This window comes from Tupaia chinensis, unplaced genomic scaffold, assembly GCF_000334495.1.
Source record: "Tupaia chinensis unplaced genomic scaffold, TupChi_1.0 Scaffold148822_2, whole genome shotgun sequence".
In the NCBI taxonomy this organism is placed as follows: domain Eukaryota; kingdom Metazoa; phylum Chordata; class Mammalia; order Scandentia; family Tupaiidae; genus Tupaia; species Tupaia belangeri.
This window is the reverse complement of record NW_006208670.1, coordinates 1282928-1299135: the sequence shown is the minus strand read 5'-3', so window position 1 is coordinate 1299135 and position 16208 is coordinate 1282928. Positions and strand designations below refer to the sequence as shown.

Below are 16208 nucleotides of genomic sequence, written 5' to 3'. Positions count from 1 at the left end.
TTTTAAGTAGAAGATCTAGAAATCCATGCGGACGTGTGTGGGAAGTACGTGCGCAGGAAGAAGTGTTTGAAGAAGTCCAGGAAACGATGTTAATTATAAAAACGAGTAGGGGTTGAGGATGAGAAAATGCAAGTTGGCCAGCTTTGGAAGGGGACCTTGATTCAGTCAAACCAGAATACTGCTGTCAGTGTCCGGCTGCATCTTTTAACTTGAGGGATGAGGAAATGAACAGAGGCCGTTGTAATAATACCTTTGCAGTCTGATCTTTGCACTTGAATTCGACTGAGCATAATAAAGCTTTGAGGGTGAATACCACAGGGCAATTTTAGATTTTGTCGTCCAAGATTTCAAATGAAATAGCTTCTCTGTGTTACTCTTATTTATGTTCCCAAACGCTGGGAAGAAAAGTAAGCACCCTGAAGATAAAACTCAAAACATTTCAAGCTTTATACACAACAATTTTTTTCCTTCACGAGGGAGAGAGACAGAGACAGGCATTTCTGACAGGGTCTCGCCATGCTGCGACCCTCCTGCCCCGCCTCACCATCAGCGAAGGTTATAGGTGCACGCCACAGGGCCAGGGTGTTCAGGTGGGCCCAGGAGCTGCGCCCAGGCCACCACGGACCTTCCAGGCTCCCAAGTGGTGACACTATGTGTGTGCCTCTGTGACCTCACCCGCAGACTTCTTTAAAAATCACGTCATACTTTATAGATCACAGAACGTAAAGGCCTGGGAGAGCCCCCAGTGAAACCCACCAGGAACTGTCTCTGGAGGGCAGGGTGAAGCCTGCCTTTGCATATCGCGCTTTCGACATTTTCAGCCATGAAAATGTATTACTTTTATAACAAAAAACAATAGAAGTTAGTTTTGGGAAACGCTCATGTTGAGCGGTGGATGGCTTCTCCTTTGAAGAATTCTTTCAAATGGCAATCCTGGGCGTCTTCTTCGACCACTCTGCACAAGTGTTTTCCTTTTCTTTCTTTTTAAGAGTACATGCACTTGCCAGAGAGAGACAGAGAGAGAGAGAGAGGGAGAGGGAGAGGGAGGGAGAGGGAGACAGCACTGCTCCATCTATTACGGTCACGCCACACCCCTCCTCTCCACCCCTGCCTCCCTCTGAGACGATGGGTGCACGCACACCCGTGCTCCTCAGGCACGCGGCCCGGGACACCCACTGCGATGTCTGTCAGGCCCACTGCCTGCACCAGACCTCAGAGCCAGCCCCGAAGGCCTCTTTCCCATCTCCTCCCTGGGGTCCCGAGAGCATCGAGGCCGTGACCCTACTTGAAGGTGCTGAGAAAATGGAGGGGCTTTAATTGCCAGCCCTGATCTTCCCGCCATTACCAATACTTTGTACCGCACTGTAGCAACTGGCACTCGCAAATACTAAAACGTTCAAGGAGTCCCACCCTCCCTCCAGCCCACCGTGCCAGGCCGCTGCACTGCAGACAGCCTCAGGGCCTGACCCGGAGTGCAGGGAACGCTGCCCTGAAGGAGGCCTGGCAACGGCTCAGCACCCCATACCTTCAGGATGGTGATGTTCCAGGTGAAGCTCTCCACCGCTTTCTGCAGCTTCCGCTCCTTCAGCCCCTCCTTGGTACCGATGCTGTGCAAGTGCTCGTGGAACTCCATGGCTGAGAAAGAGAGAGGCGTGTCCGTTATGCCGTCCCGGCTGCCGGCTCTTGTTCTAGGTACAGCTACCACGATGCCGACATGGCGGGATTTCCTAACTGCGCCCACTTGAGGGTCTGAGAGCGCAGTCACAGGACAGACACCGAGATGTCGGACGTGGCTCCTCACGGTTCTAGGGGCCAACAGTGTTCATGGTCATTCCCGTTTTTATTTTAGAAACCAGGAGCTCGGCCAGCCCTGAGGTGGAGGCCGCAGAGGGAACAGGACGAAGAGCTGGGATTAGAACCAGCGGCAGCCTCGGAGGCAGGTTTCAGGTCTACTGTGAAGAGAACGCTGGCAGCCAGGACGGAAGGATGCAAAGTCCTGAGTTTCCTAGCACAGTAGATGCCTGAGGTCAAACCCCACATGGGGCAGCAAGAAAGTCTCCACGGAAACTTTATGGATAGAGGAAGAAGGGACCAGAGAGCGGCCCGGGGCTCTGGTCGGACCTCGCGGGGATATTGGGTCCCTGGGCTGTGGGGGCTGAGGCTGGAGTGGGGCCACAGCATTGAAACCCAGTCAGGAGTCCTCTCTCTCTCTCTCTCACTCACACACACACACACACACACACACACGTGGAAGAAGAAAACTCTGGAGAGAGAGGGAGGCAGAGAGAGCCTTTCCGCACAATCTGGGTGCTTACTCTTACTGTCCGCAAGGCCTTTTTAGTGGGCAGATTTTTAATGCATATATTTTTCCTAAAGGGGATAATAAGGTCCTACTAAAACGCCTAATGCAAATTTTAATGTACGGAATTTTTACATAATTTAAAAAACTGTAGGCTGTTTTTCTTCTACAGAAAATCTTAGTTCCTAACCACACCAACATAACTAATAATAGTTAAGACTCTGAATTATCACTGAAACTCTCTGAGCTTTTTTTCCCTGTGGTCCTTCCAGTGTATCTCACTGAGAAGGTACAGTAAAAATGCCGCGTTCTAAGGTTGGAATCGGAATGATCCTTTTCTGTGTGGCTGTGACGATGACAAGCACAATTAGGCTCACTTGTTTCCTTAGCCCTACCTTGCCTGTGTGTGGGGAGGGTGCCTTTCGGGTGTCGTTTGTTTCCTGACCGTCTCAAACTCCGCATGATTCCGAAGCTAGGCCGAGGAAGGCGCATCTCCCCGATCGTGAGTCTTTCCTGCCTCCCTCCGCCTTGGTCCCTCGGTCTTTATTTCTCTCTCCACTGTGGTTTCTTGCAGGTTCAAGCAGGCGGATGCACACAGTCATACTCCTCCGCTTGCACGAAGAGCCCACCCGTCCATCGCACTCTACCCTCCCGGAACGCAGTGGGGACGGCTCCCTATCCGGGCGGAGGTGCCACCAGCACTGATTGAGCCAGGCCTCCTGATGGGCATCGAGCTGTTTCAGACCGTTTGCTAATACAGATAGTGTGAACTGCTCTCAGTTTTACAGCACATTTTCTGTGTGTGTGTGTGTGTGTGTGTGTGTGTGTGTGTGTGTGTGTTTTATGATTTTTGCCATGGGGTGCATCTATTTGCTGAAGAGAAACAGAGAGAGGCAGTGAGAGGGAGAGTGAGAAATCCCCCTGTCCCAGTGGGGATGGCCATGCCACAATCCAGTCTCCTCTATTCTCCTTTTGGGATTTTTGGGCCTGCGTGCACACGTGCCTGGTGTGATTTTCAAGCCGTTGGGTCTGGGACTTGAACTGCAGTCGGCCATGTGGGAGCGCAGCACCTTAACCACCACGCCACCTGCCGGCCCCTTCTGTGTTCTTCTGCACACCTGGACTCTCGGCTGGAGGTCCCAATGTTGGTTCCCTGTCTGGGACACACCATTTCAAAGCAAATCCTTCGACGTGGCTGACAGCTGTGTTCCTCGGGCTGTAAATATTGAACACACGCTGACGTCCAGGGAAGGAACACCCTGACCACCGTCCTCTGCGCCTTCTCCTTCGCAGTGATGGTTCCTGAGAACAGCCCAGCCTGCCTCACTAGGCCTCCACCAGAGGCTGGTGACTGACTCAGAGGTGGGCTGCATGCCCTCAGGCTAGCTCTCTCTGTCACTGGGTGTGCTTGGCTTAACAGACTAAAAACAGAGCCAAAAAATTTTAAATGAAAATAGTAACAACTATGATTAGGCAGCAATCATGTTTAAAAAAATAGAAATTTTACAGGGTGTGTGCAGTTGCCAAAGAAGCAGAAAGAGAGACAGAAAGCAAGAAATCACCCTCCAGGGGAGATGGCCATGGTGCAATCCCTTCTCCTCCATTCTCTCTTGGGATTTTGGGCATGCACACATACACACATGCCTGGTGTGAGGTTTAAGCCGCTGGGTCGGGGACTCGAACTGCAGTTGACGACATGGGAGACATAGAACTCTGACCCGTGGTAGGACATATCACAAACAATGGGCCGTTTACATTTAGATTGCTTAATCTTATACAAGAAACTAAAAATAATGAATCAGACAAGTTTAAACTTCTGAAACCCTGAGGACATGGTGGCTTTGGCAGCTGGATCTCACATGAGTGATTGCATGGTTCGAGTCCCAGACCCAGGGGCTTAAAAAACACTGGGCACAAGTGTGCATGGGTTTAAAATCCTGGAAGGAGACAGGCAGGTCGTGTGGTGGTTAAGGTGCTGGGTCCCACATGGCTGACTCCTGGGTTTGGATCCCAGAGCCAGCAGCTTGAAAAGCATGCTGAGGGGTGTGTGTGTGGCGCCCATGTCTGAGAGGAGAACGGAGAAGGGGCTGTGGTACGGTCGTCCCCACTGAGGGCTGCTTCGGAGCCGGTGTTAGCAAGTCCCTGGAAGGGGGCAGAGGAGACGCCGAGGGAGGCAGCTCTGCTCGACCCTGGGAAGAGGGCGTCTCCAAACCCATGAGCTCATGATAATGCAGACTCTAGGGCCCACCCGCAGAGCCCGTAGTGGGGCTTACGTAAAGAAACTGCATTTCAAACCTGCATTGCCAAGGGTTCTGACCACACTAAGGAAACACTACGAGGGGCCCAGCCTAGGAGCAGTCTGGGTGGACGGGAGGCGGTGCTGGAAGCCACATGGCGGATCCCAGATCAGAAATGAAAACACGCTGGGTCCAGGCCCCGGTACCCAGGTCCTGCAGTGCTCTGGGGGACGGGGATCAGGGGTGACAGGATCCTCTGAAGGGCGCTTTCCTTCTCTCTCGCTCTCTCTCGAGCGTGAACGTGCACTGTCATTAAAACGTCGAGAAGATGACGTGAGAATCTGACAGTGGGACGAGGGCGTGGGCAGCAGACTCGGGTGTTAAGACAGGGCTCCTAGAGACCATTGTTTACTGCCAGGCTTTGCCCGAGTTGGCCAAGCTGTCACCTTTGCGATCATCTCTTCTACCCTCCGTTGTCAGGGTCATGGGGGTCCCTTTCAAAGGAATAAGAGAGAGAGAGAGGCCACCGAGGGCCCCTGCTTCTCGACTTGCCCTGGCTTCCCATACCAGAGGAGCTGGTGGCCCACACCAGACCTTTCCCTCAGAAGGGGAAAGACGCCGTGGCCTCCCCTCCGAAGGGGGCCTGGGAGTCTGCCGCTGGTGCCGGCGTCCCCTTCAGAGAGGGCCACGCTTCACCCGAGGCTGCTGCTAACTTCTGCCTTTGAAGCACGGGCTGGTGGGCTGCGATGTCTGTGCCCCTAACGCGGCTGAGAGGGCGGGTTTCCTCCTTCATCCAGCACCTCCTCCGACGGAGCACCTAATCATGCCGCTCGTGCGACATCTCTGTCACCACTGCAGCGTCCGCAGGCCACGAGGCAGGCGTCCACTCCCGTGGGAGCAGGAGGCGGAGCGGGGTCAGGGGACTAACTTAGGGTCACACGGCACACTGTGGCACAGAGCCCCAGAATACGGGTTTCTGATTCCCAGGGAAGAACCTCTCTCCAGTGAGACGGAGCTGAGAACCACGCCGACATAGCTCGACCAGGTTCGGAGTCTCGTCGGTTTCCTCCTGCGAAGGTTTCCAAACACGCGTGCCGTGCTTTCAGAGCGACCGACAGGGGAGTTCACCTGTACCGTGCTGTGAGAAACCAGGAGGCGAATGGCGACAGGCTACTCGTCTGGTCGGTTCGGGTCCTAAGAGCACACTGAGCCCCAAGGAGTTAGCTAAATAAAAGTCTCGGAGCGATCGAGTCCAGGCCTCACAGGTCTGCCCTGGCACTCCGCTCACGCGCCCCGTCAGGGAGCACGCCTGGCCCTCATCAGCTTCTCGGGAAGATAGATCTGTCAAGCGCGGCCACAGGGGAGCTGCCGACAGCCCAGCCGACTGGAAGCAGCAAACAAGGGGGAGAAGAGCGGCGTGCAAACAGGCGGCCGGAAGTACAGCAGGGGTCGGCAGCAGGAGGTGACATGCACAGACGGGACTGGAGTAGCGGCGGGGGTGGGTGTGAACAGGCACGGTGAGGAGTCGCTGAGTGAGCAGCTTAGGGGCCTGCAAGGGAAAGCCTCCGGGTGGCCACACAGCCGCACAGGAGCGACACACACCTCGAGGGATCCCGAGCCGGCAAGTTAAAGCTCCGATCACTTTGGGCAAACCCAACTGAAGAAAGCTGGGATGTACACGGTCCACCATGGGCACGCTTCCCTTAACCGGATCCAGATGAAGGGAAGCCGAAGGTTTCATTATCTGGAAAGTGACCTAATTTCCCACTTCACTCGGCAGTGATGCAACTCTGGCCAAGCATGAGTGGCCCTTAGACCTTCTAGAAAAGAAGCTCGTAGGCTGGGTCTATGGCCGGGTGGCCAAGGCAGCTGGATCCCCCAAGGCTGAGCACGTGGTTTCCGTCCCCAGCTCACTGTCCTGAGAAATAGGCTGGGCACATGCGCGTGCACACCCCAACATCTTGAAAGGAGAGACAGAGGGGTGACTGTGATGTGACCTGCCCTTGGGGGTGATCTTTCTTTTCCCTGAGTGCACAAGCCCTGTAGCAAGAAAACAAACAAACAAACAAAGCACCCAGACAAAAACCAAAAACACCCACTTCCCCCCAACACTCATTGTGAAAGAACACAGAAATATCCTTCTCATCCTGGTGAGAAGAGGAACCGGGTCCTCACCCACCCAGGCCTCGCCCCAGCCTCCTCCCTGGCTCTGGGAAGCTGGCGACTGTCCTGCCAAGCCGCGGGCTTCTCAGGAACCTGGCACTGTCCCTGAGCCTGGTGGGCGTGGACCACACCGAACCATTCCTGGTCCCAGTGGTCTTTCCCTCGATTCTTGCTTTTATCTTCAAATTAGTTTTTATTTTTATGAGCCTTATGCATTCACATAGTTTAAAGGCAAACACCTGGTATCGTCCCCCTGCGGGGAAGCACTGGCATTCAAGCCCCCTTTTCGCATTTGTGTCCTTATTTCTAAGTGGCATGCTCCCGATCTTCAGTGACGATGTGTTAGCGAGTATTGCCTGCCACGTTTCCACAAGCAGGATGAGAATTTCATTACATGTAACCTCTCCGTGGCCAGGACACAGGGCTCGAATTGCTTCCTAGCAGACAGTTCTTGTGTCCTGACCGTACCCCAACCTCCAGAGGCCCTGGTGCCACCGTCCTGAGCCGGTGGTCTACAGCGAGCCTGGATCTGGGGAGGGGCCACGCTTTCCTGGGTGGGCCGCTAAATCACAGGTTTGCACTTCCCAGAATGTTGCTGTTCCCCTTTTCTGAGTCCCTGTGGATCCACACCTTTGGTGCCAACCCCTCCTTTTTAATGAGGCCTTAGAAGGGAGCGGAGATTAAAGGAGCAGTTAAGTCATCATCTTTAACATTGATTTCTTTCCTCCTCCAGAGAACAATCTATCTTCCATTTAACGTCACTGAGAAAAACGCCCCGCTCACAGGGTAACCCCCATGCTCTCTGAGGCAGATCAATTCAGCAACTACTGATAGAAAGAAATTAAAACTCAGAGACAGCTACAGGTCTGCCCACTGGAAGAGAGAGATAGTAGAAAGGGAGAAAGATTTTTCCCCTCAAGAATTTGGCAAATCTTCTATAAACATATATACTTTAAAAATTAAACTTTTATGGTGCTTCTCCTTTGCAAATTCCTGCTCCACTCCCCTAGGTGTGTCCCTTGCCAATCACCTACTTGGGAATACCTATTTTAATTTGACCAGAGAGAGACAGAGCAAGAAAGCAAGCTGCCAGGTCTGGGACTCTAACCACGTCAGCCACATGGGGGTCCAGCGCCCTTAGCCACCACGCCACCTGAGGGCCCCTACACAAACTTGCTCTTGTATTGCCCTGTCGTTTGTCACAAATCCATCCTGCCCAGTCACACTGGCCCAGATCCCCGTCCTGCATGGCCTTGTACCACCTGCTGTGCGACTGGTCCCTGGGGCTGGCCTGACCTCTGGCTTTGCACAAATGTCCCCTACTCCTGCCCCTGCCCTGAACCCCCTCTCACTTCCGCACCCGCAAAGCTGGTGTTCTACAGCTCTGCTTCCTTGTCCGCCTCTTCACTGGAAAGCATGTCTCTCTTCCTGGGAATTTCTCTGAAAGTCAGTCTTCCGTATTATCGGAGAGGCGGGAGGGCCCTTCCTTCCTCTAACGTCAAGAGATTTTGGGGTTACTTCATTTCAGCCCTCCTCACTTCTTCCATCCTTAACCTCTCATCTTTTTTTGTTTTTGTTTTTAAGAGAGATTTTTGCTATAGGGCACGTGCATTCACTGGAGAGACAGAGAGACAGAAAGCAAGAAATCACCCCCCAGGGGGATGGCCACACCACAATCCCTTCTCCCCCATTCTCCTCTTGGGATTCTGGGCATGCCCGCACATGTGCCTGGCCTGAGGTCTCCCCCCCCCCTTTTTTTTGAGAGAGATTTTGCTACAGGGCACATGCACTTGCCAGACAGAAAGAGACAGAGACAAAAAACGAGAAATCAACCCCCACATGGAATGGTCATGCCACAGTCCCTTCTCTTCCATTCTCTCAGGATTTGGGGCATGCATGCACATGCTCAGCATGAATTTTAAGTGGCCAGATCCAGGACTTGAACCGTGGTAGACTACGTGGGAGTTCGGCAATGTAACCATCTGCTGGCCCTCAGGTGTGAGTTTTAAGTCCCCGGGTCTGGGACTAGAACCACACTTGACTATGTGAGAGCCCAGTAGTGTAGCCATTATGCCATCTGCTGGTTCCCCTCTGTCTCACCTTTTAACGCCTTCCTCCTCACTGGCTTTCCGATTAAAATTTCGCTTTGCCTCTGACCTTCTCCAAGCTACCACGCTGTCGTCTTTAAAGAACAGACTACCCCGGCCGCCGCTTGCTCCTTCTCAGGTCCCTCTAGGTCGTGGCCTCCAGGGCCTGTGGGTTCTGCCCTGTCTAGGCAGGCTGTCTTCACCGCTCAGTACTCCTCTCCTGGGTCTCCTGCCCTCTCTCTCTCCCTATCACATTAGCACACTCAGTTTCCTCTCTAGAAAAGAAAAAAGGAAGCAACCACACGGCCAGGAGGCTGAGCACGCCTGGACCGGGTTACTCTCCAACACGCGCCTGGGGTGGGTGTCTGGTCCCCACGTCACCAAGCCACCAGAGAAGCTGAAGGACTCCATGCTGGCCACGGAGTCCATCTTGGTAGATGAGACCTTAGGAAAATCACTCTTCAACTTCTGTCTTTCACTTCCCTAACAAGGAGTCCTACAGAACCTAACCTTTTCCCTCCCTAGGTATAGAGGACACCTAATGCTTAATGCTTAATGAAAGTGGACCCGGCTGCTGAGCCGCACAGATACGGGCTGTGCAGGAGGGGAGGGGAAGGCCCCACCAGCCCCTTCCATGGGATCAGTTCAAGCGTTACAGAGCCATAGCAGAGCCTCGCTGCTGCCGCTGCTGCTGCTGCTACTGCTGCTTCTTTAAGTAATTATTTATTATTGGGACCAGCGGTTAAGGCATTGGACATTCCCACACGGCAAACCATGGTTTGAGTCCCAGACCCGGTGGCTTGCCTTCTCACTTTCCCTATCTCTCTCTCTGTTTCCCTCTCTGGTCAAATTAAAATAAATGAACAAATAAATAGAATTAAATTGAAAAATTTTTAAGAAATTGTTTATCATCATTTAATTTGCTATAAGGCATATGTGCTCACCAGAGAGAGACAGAGAGAGGGAGAGTGACGGATCCCACTTTGCTTCTGCTGCACGTCAATCGGTGCTTGTCCTTAAGCCCTGGCTGAGAACTGAGGCTGGTCATGCTGCCCCCGACGCCCTGCGTGAAACTGTCTCCTATCCCTCTGGGAGACAAGGACCCGGCCTCCTCAATTCTGCCCCCAGACAATGAGTAACTCCCCCTGCTCCTGGATGTCCGCTCTCTCCTCCACCTTCCCCACCCAGGCTGGCAGAGGCGGTTAGGGGCCACTCTCTGCCTGGTGCCGGTCTCAGCCAGCAAACTCCGTCCTTATTCACTGCCCAGTGTCCCTCAGGGCGGCCTTCTTGAGTGGCAAATGGCACAGAACTGAGTTCCAGTAATCGGGTCTGCAGGCGTCCCTGCTCGCTCCAGCATCAGGGATCCCCACGGAATCATTTAAGTAAAGGTCTATCTAATAATAACATTCGTTTTTTGTTTTTTTTTTTTTTTTAAACTTTGAAATACTTCTAAAATAATCCTCTCTTTGCAGTACTTTGGTGACCTATATTTTCATTTGCAAGATTTAAGTCCCTCAAAGCAAGATAACAAAAGCAAAATCTCACGTGAATATCTTTTAAGCCCAATACAAACGAGCACTTCTTCACTGACTGATGGCTGCCTGTCCTTAGGGTAACTGTGAGCTCCCAATAACCCCAGTGACTGTGAGATGGGGTAATCTTGAATGGCACAGAACTGAGTTCCAGTAATCGGGTCTGCAGGCGTCCCTGCTCGCTCCAGCATCAGGGATCCCCACGGAATCATTTAAGTAAAGGTCTATCTAATAATAACATTCGTTTTTTGTTTTTTTTTTTTAAACTTTGAAATACTTCTAAAATAATCCTCTCTTTGCAGTACTTTGGTGACCTATATTTTCATTTGCAAGATTTAAGTCCCTCAAAGCAAGATAACAAAAGCAAAATCTCACGTGAATATCTTTTAAGCCCAATACAAACGGGCACTTCTTCACTGACTGATGGCTGCCTGTCCTTAGGGTAACTGTGAGCTCCCAATAACCCCAGTGACTGTGAGATGGGGTAATCTTGACACGCCCCTGGAGGCCTTTACACCCAGAGCCACAGACCAGAACGGCGGCTTCTCCCCTCCGCTCCAAGCAAAATCCCTAATGGCCAAATTCTTCAGCTGTTCAAGCACAAGCCAACGTACCCCTTGATGAAGTCGAACAGAAGGATAACATAAAGCCGCATTATTCTAGAAATGATCGAATTTCATGAGCCAATGAATTTGCAAAGAAATGACAATAACTCAAATTGTTGAAAGAATAAACATTTCTTTTTTCTGATAAACAGTATTTTTTTTTCAAATTCCACAAAGTGCACAATTCTCAGAGCAATGCACTCGTTTAATAGAGCTAAATACGTAACAGAAATGAAATCGCATTTCATCAGTCACTGCTGAGTGACCACTCTGTCCAGGAGGGAAACACTGAGGGCACTTAACAGACAGGCTGGAGCCCTGGGGGGTTATTACCTTGTTTGGTAGATGGAATACACCGGGACCAGTGGATAGCGTGATGGTTACGTTGCTGGACTCCCACATAGCCAAACGCGGTTCGAGTCCCAGACCTGGTGACCAGGCACATGGGCATGTGCACTCAGGATCTGGAGAGGAGAATGGAGGAGAAGGGCCTGCGGCGCGGCCATCTTGCTTTCTGTCTCTCTGGCAAGCACATGTGCCCTGTAGCAATAATCTTTCTCTCTCAGGGGGGAAAGACTACCGAGATGGAATGTACTAACAGAACAACCAATAACTGAAGATGCTCCTTCAGCTGAAGCACATGTTCCGCGGGTATGAAGGGCTCAACAGAATGGAGTAAGTGCTGGACTCGGGCAAGGTCTTCCGGAAGACTGTTGAGGCAACAGAGGAAGAAAAGCACACAGTATGTGCTTGGACGCCCGAGCGTGGGCTGCCGGAGGGCCGCAGCAGGAAGACCCTGTCGTCCGCCTTTCTCTCTCTCTCAAAATAAATGAATAAACTTTCAAAACAAACAAACAAGCAACAAAATAAGGGCCAGCCAATGGCCTGGTGGTTATATGAGCTGGGTCGCACATGGCTGACTACACGGTTCAAGACCTGGACTTGGAGGCTAGAAAAACACGCTGAGGACGTGTGCCTGCATGCCCGGACTCCCCAAAGGAGGGAAATGTGGGCAAAGGGATCGCAGCGTCACCATTCTCCGTGGGGAGGGGGGTGTGTGCTTTCTTGCTTTCCTCCTCCTCCCTCCCTCTCTCTCTCTCTCTCTCGCATATGGACCCTCTGGAGAATTAAAAACCAAACAAAACCGATGGCTCCCACTACCTCACGAACCAAGCTGCGACTCCTGATGTTGAGTATAACATGTACCTGACTTGCTCTGAAGGTCACTTGCAGCGGTCTAACTATTCCCCCATACTTCGGTATGACAGAGATGCCAAGTACCTCTTGCATACAACAGCTCAAAACATATTTATTACATACACAAACAGATGGATTAACTAATATATTTCATGTAGTACTGGCAAAAGAGTGGGCTACTTGGCCTACGGCTGCACATGGAGTGGGAGGCTTGGATTTGATACGAGACCCCGGGAAGCTCCTTGATTCTGTATAGAACAGCGACATGGCAAAAATGGTGTCTGAGACAACTTGTTCTAGCTGTGGACGGCAGGCAGAATCGCCCTGAAAAGGACTGGACCGTGGAGGATCACTCTGCTAACGACACTGTGCCCGTAGGATGAGCAGGACAAGGCCAGGATTCGGGAGATGGCTGATCGGGCGCTAAAGTGAATGAATATTCCTCAGTAGACACCTGGGGGTGGGAGCGGAGGGTGTCACTCCCATTCTTGTCATCCATCTATTTCAAATGAGTTCATTTCTAAGACAGATGAGTATAAGAAGCCGACAGTTGCAATGTCTTGATTTTAAAGAACAGCAAACCAAAAAACCTCAGTAAGAGCACATGGTCTTCTTTAAAGCTTACAAATATCCTCCATATTAGACTCTTTCAAACTGACGCTCAAAAAGAAATTAGAAAATCGAAAGAAGGATACTTGCATATACACCAGAGCTACACCACCGGGTACTTGGGTTCGGGGTTTCAGCACAGGTAGAGCAACCCAGCAGCCGTCTAGGTACAGAATCTCATAGCCCAGTACAACGGCGGGCAGTTAACATGAACGAGTAGCACGTGGGAAGGCCAGCGTGCTGAAGTGTCACGGGGCTGCGTCTGGCACCCATCCTCTGCCCCTTAGCCCGTGTGTGCCCGAAGTCAGAGGGACTGGGAGGAGGTTTGTCAGGGCGGGTGGCAGAGGATGGACGTGGAGGTTCTCAGTCTCAGAGCCGCCCCGGGCCAGGGCCGACGTCCCCTGAGAGCCCCTCCCATGTGGGTCTGTGACCCAGGCTGGGAGTCACTGCACCGGCATTTACTGTAGCCCTGGAAAAGGAGGGCTTATATCTGACTTTCTCGCTCGGGCATCAGAAAGACGTGGTTTCAGGGCAAGACACAGGCCGCTCCTCATCTCACTCTGAAGAGGACCCGGAGTTTCGCTTACCCGCTTTCTGGCAGTGCACGATCTTCTCATACACAGCGTCTGCGTTCTCGATCAGCGCCTTGAGGGACTGGATCATCTGCGGAGGGAGCAGGGAGACAGATTACACCGGCAGGCAGACACCCTCCTGCGCCCGGCCTGGGCTCTTCCGCCTGTGGGCAACTGTGATGCCGCAAGACACCGCATCGACTCCCGCCGCTCGCGTGAGACGTGCGATCAGGCATTCTCACTGCCGAATATCGTGTTTCGGACGTAGTTCGGCCGAACTTGACCCTGAGCCAAGGTGGGACTGAGTGGACTTCACTGTGAAAAGCTACATATAAATATATAAGTATGTGTCTATATCGGATCCAAGTTCTAACTGATGTTCCGGTCATCCCTATTAACAAATGCTTTGCCTTCATTGTCTAGAGAGCTGAAATACCTATGTCCCTCACCCCATCTCAGCCAGAATGTTTTCATCTGAAAGTGAGTTTAAAACACAAATGGCGATCAGAAACCAGCATTTATTGGATGTCGCCCATCACTAATGACACTTCTCAAACCATTCCTACTAATGCTTTCTAAAATACTCAGTTTTAAACTGTGTTTGATTTTCTGTTCCACAGTCCAGCAGAAATAACCGAGAGGACCAAGGGCAGAAGTGAGCAATTATTTAGCTCACCAAAGAGCTGGAGAAGAGCAGTCCAAAGTAACCGCGCCGGTTTAAAATGAGTATGAACAGGAGACAGCCCGACTCAGCCCTCCTGGCTCAAACGGGAGCAGTGAGGATACTTACCTGGTACCGATCCCATCTGTTCAGGCTGAAACGTTGAAATGTTTTACGTTCTTCCAGTACTCACCTACCACGCACGGCCATACTATTAATTTATTTTTTAAAGTTTACTTATTTCTTCCATGAGTGAGAGAGACAGAGAGAAAGAGACAAAGAGACAGCACCCCATCGGGGTGCTGCCAGGACGATACATCCCCAGCCCAGCCAGCCCTGAATCGGGGCACACGCACGTCTGGAGCCCTCAGGCAGATCTCTGGCCATGAGCCTGGAACCTTGCCAGGCGGGCCCACCTCGCAGTGACCTGTTTAAGGCCGTGCCGCCGCCTGGGCCCCACCCTTATTTAACTAAGAAACGCCCATCCCTGCCTTTATTTCTTTCCTGTTTTTCTCTACGGCGTCCATCACTAACTGCCACAGTCATTATTTCATGGAAACCACATATACGCAGGCTGGGTTATTTATAATTCAAAGGACACTATGTTTTGATCAGATACACGCATTTAAACGAAAGTATAGTCAACAGGCCTCGTAAGATGAGCACTAGATTCTTAAAATTAGTCCCACGGCATCTCGACTTCCACCACTGCAAAAACTACGGTAAACGCAGTGCGCAGGCCAGCGTGTGGCCGCAGCTAGGCTGTGCACGGCCCTCACTGTGCAGGAACTGCGGCCACAGGACCTGCGGGACACAGCCTCTGCCCGGAGGGAGACCGCAGCACTGAGGGGGAGGGCTTGCACTTTGGAAGTCAGTTCTTTCATATTCATTCTTGAAGATCTGAGTCATTCCTGTACATTCAAATACTCCTCTCTTCACAGCTCGACATACTGAGCAGGCAGCGACAGAAACGAGTCGCTCAGGACTCGGTGACCCGGATGTAAAGTCATCTGCACCGTGGCATCATCTGCATACCGAACAGGTCCACACCGTCATCTGTAACCTTTCTCGGCTCTGCTGTCGGGCCGACTGGGAGACGCGGAGCAGCGTGGACTTCTGCAATGCGCCTCGTGGCTGCCACAGCTCGGGAGCAAAGCACTGGGCAGCCCGGCCCCCGTACCATTTGGGTAGGAAAGAGGCAAAAAAATTATAATATAAACAGATCTGGTCATGACGCAAGGGAGCGGGACAGGAGCAGTCAGGAAGGGACAGAGAGCAAGGTGGCAGCACAGCACGGGCACACACGCGCACACACGTGTGCACACAGGCACACACGCACGCACACAGGCACACATGCACGCACACGCATGCACTGGTAGGGAAGGGTAGTCAGACTCGTGCCGAGGCAGTGGAGGGCACCAGGGCACGGCTTTGGGTGGGTTCCAACCCTGGTGCTGCCGTCCACGAGCTCGGCCATCCAGGACCTCACAGAACCATCATCTCTGACCACACAAAGGGCTTGGCACAGACATCACTCCTCACAGTGTGACGTGCGCACGACTGGCACAGCGGAGACACTCGCAAGTGGCAGGTGCCACGCTGACCTCCCGTCTACCCAGGAGGCCTGGCAGAGCATCTTCCGAGAGCCCAGAACGGGCTGAAGGAGCACGCCTCCTCGCAGACTTCGCTGGCCACGGCTCCAGCACGCGTTACTAATTTTAGCTCTGCTTGAAAAGCCTGGTGTGAGGAAGCTCGGAGAAAGAAAAAAATCGCATTCTTCTTCTTAGAAGCATCTTCCAGTTTAAAGTATTACCAAAGGTTAAGGAAGTATGCACTTTCGGCTGTGAAATATATGCCAGGCTGACGAAATCTAAATCCATTTCGAGGCTCTGGGTAGGGAGCACAGCTGCTCTTCTGCCCTGCACTGTATGGGCCATTCCTCCTTCTCTTAATTTTTAAAAATTTTAATTAATTAATAATTTATATTCATTCCCTGAGCATTGTCACAGCATACAAAATGTGATTTCCCATCCAGAATACACTGCACAGGGGCTTAATCATACATGTTATCGTCAATAATTTTCCATTTCTACTTTCTTTTTTTTCTTTTTTTTGGAGAGGTTTTTGCTGTAGGGCACGTACGCTGGCCAGACAGACAGAGAGAGACAGAAAGCGAGAAATCACCCCCTGGGGGGATAGCCACACCGCAATCCCTTCTCCTCCATTCTCCTCTTGGAATCTTGGGC

General features: G+C 52.0%; 1 protein-coding gene across 4 annotated transcripts in view; it reads right to left on the bottom strand.

Moving 5' to 3' along the window:
• Positions 1 to 16208, bottom strand: part of PLCL2 (phospholipase C like 2) — a 162191-nt gene that overhangs the window by 7666 nt on the left and 138317 nt on the right. For all 4 annotated transcript variants that reach the window (XM_014585091.2, XM_027769171.1, XM_014585090.2 and 1 more), the window contains exons 5-6: positions 13317 to 13392; positions 1526 to 1635 (exon numbers count right to left, since the gene is read on the bottom strand). In XM_014585091.2, the coding sequence (XP_014440577.1) occupies positions 1526 to 1635; positions 13317 to 13392 (186 nt within the window). The remainder of the gene's footprint in view (positions 1 to 1525; positions 1636 to 13316; positions 13393 to 16208) is intronic.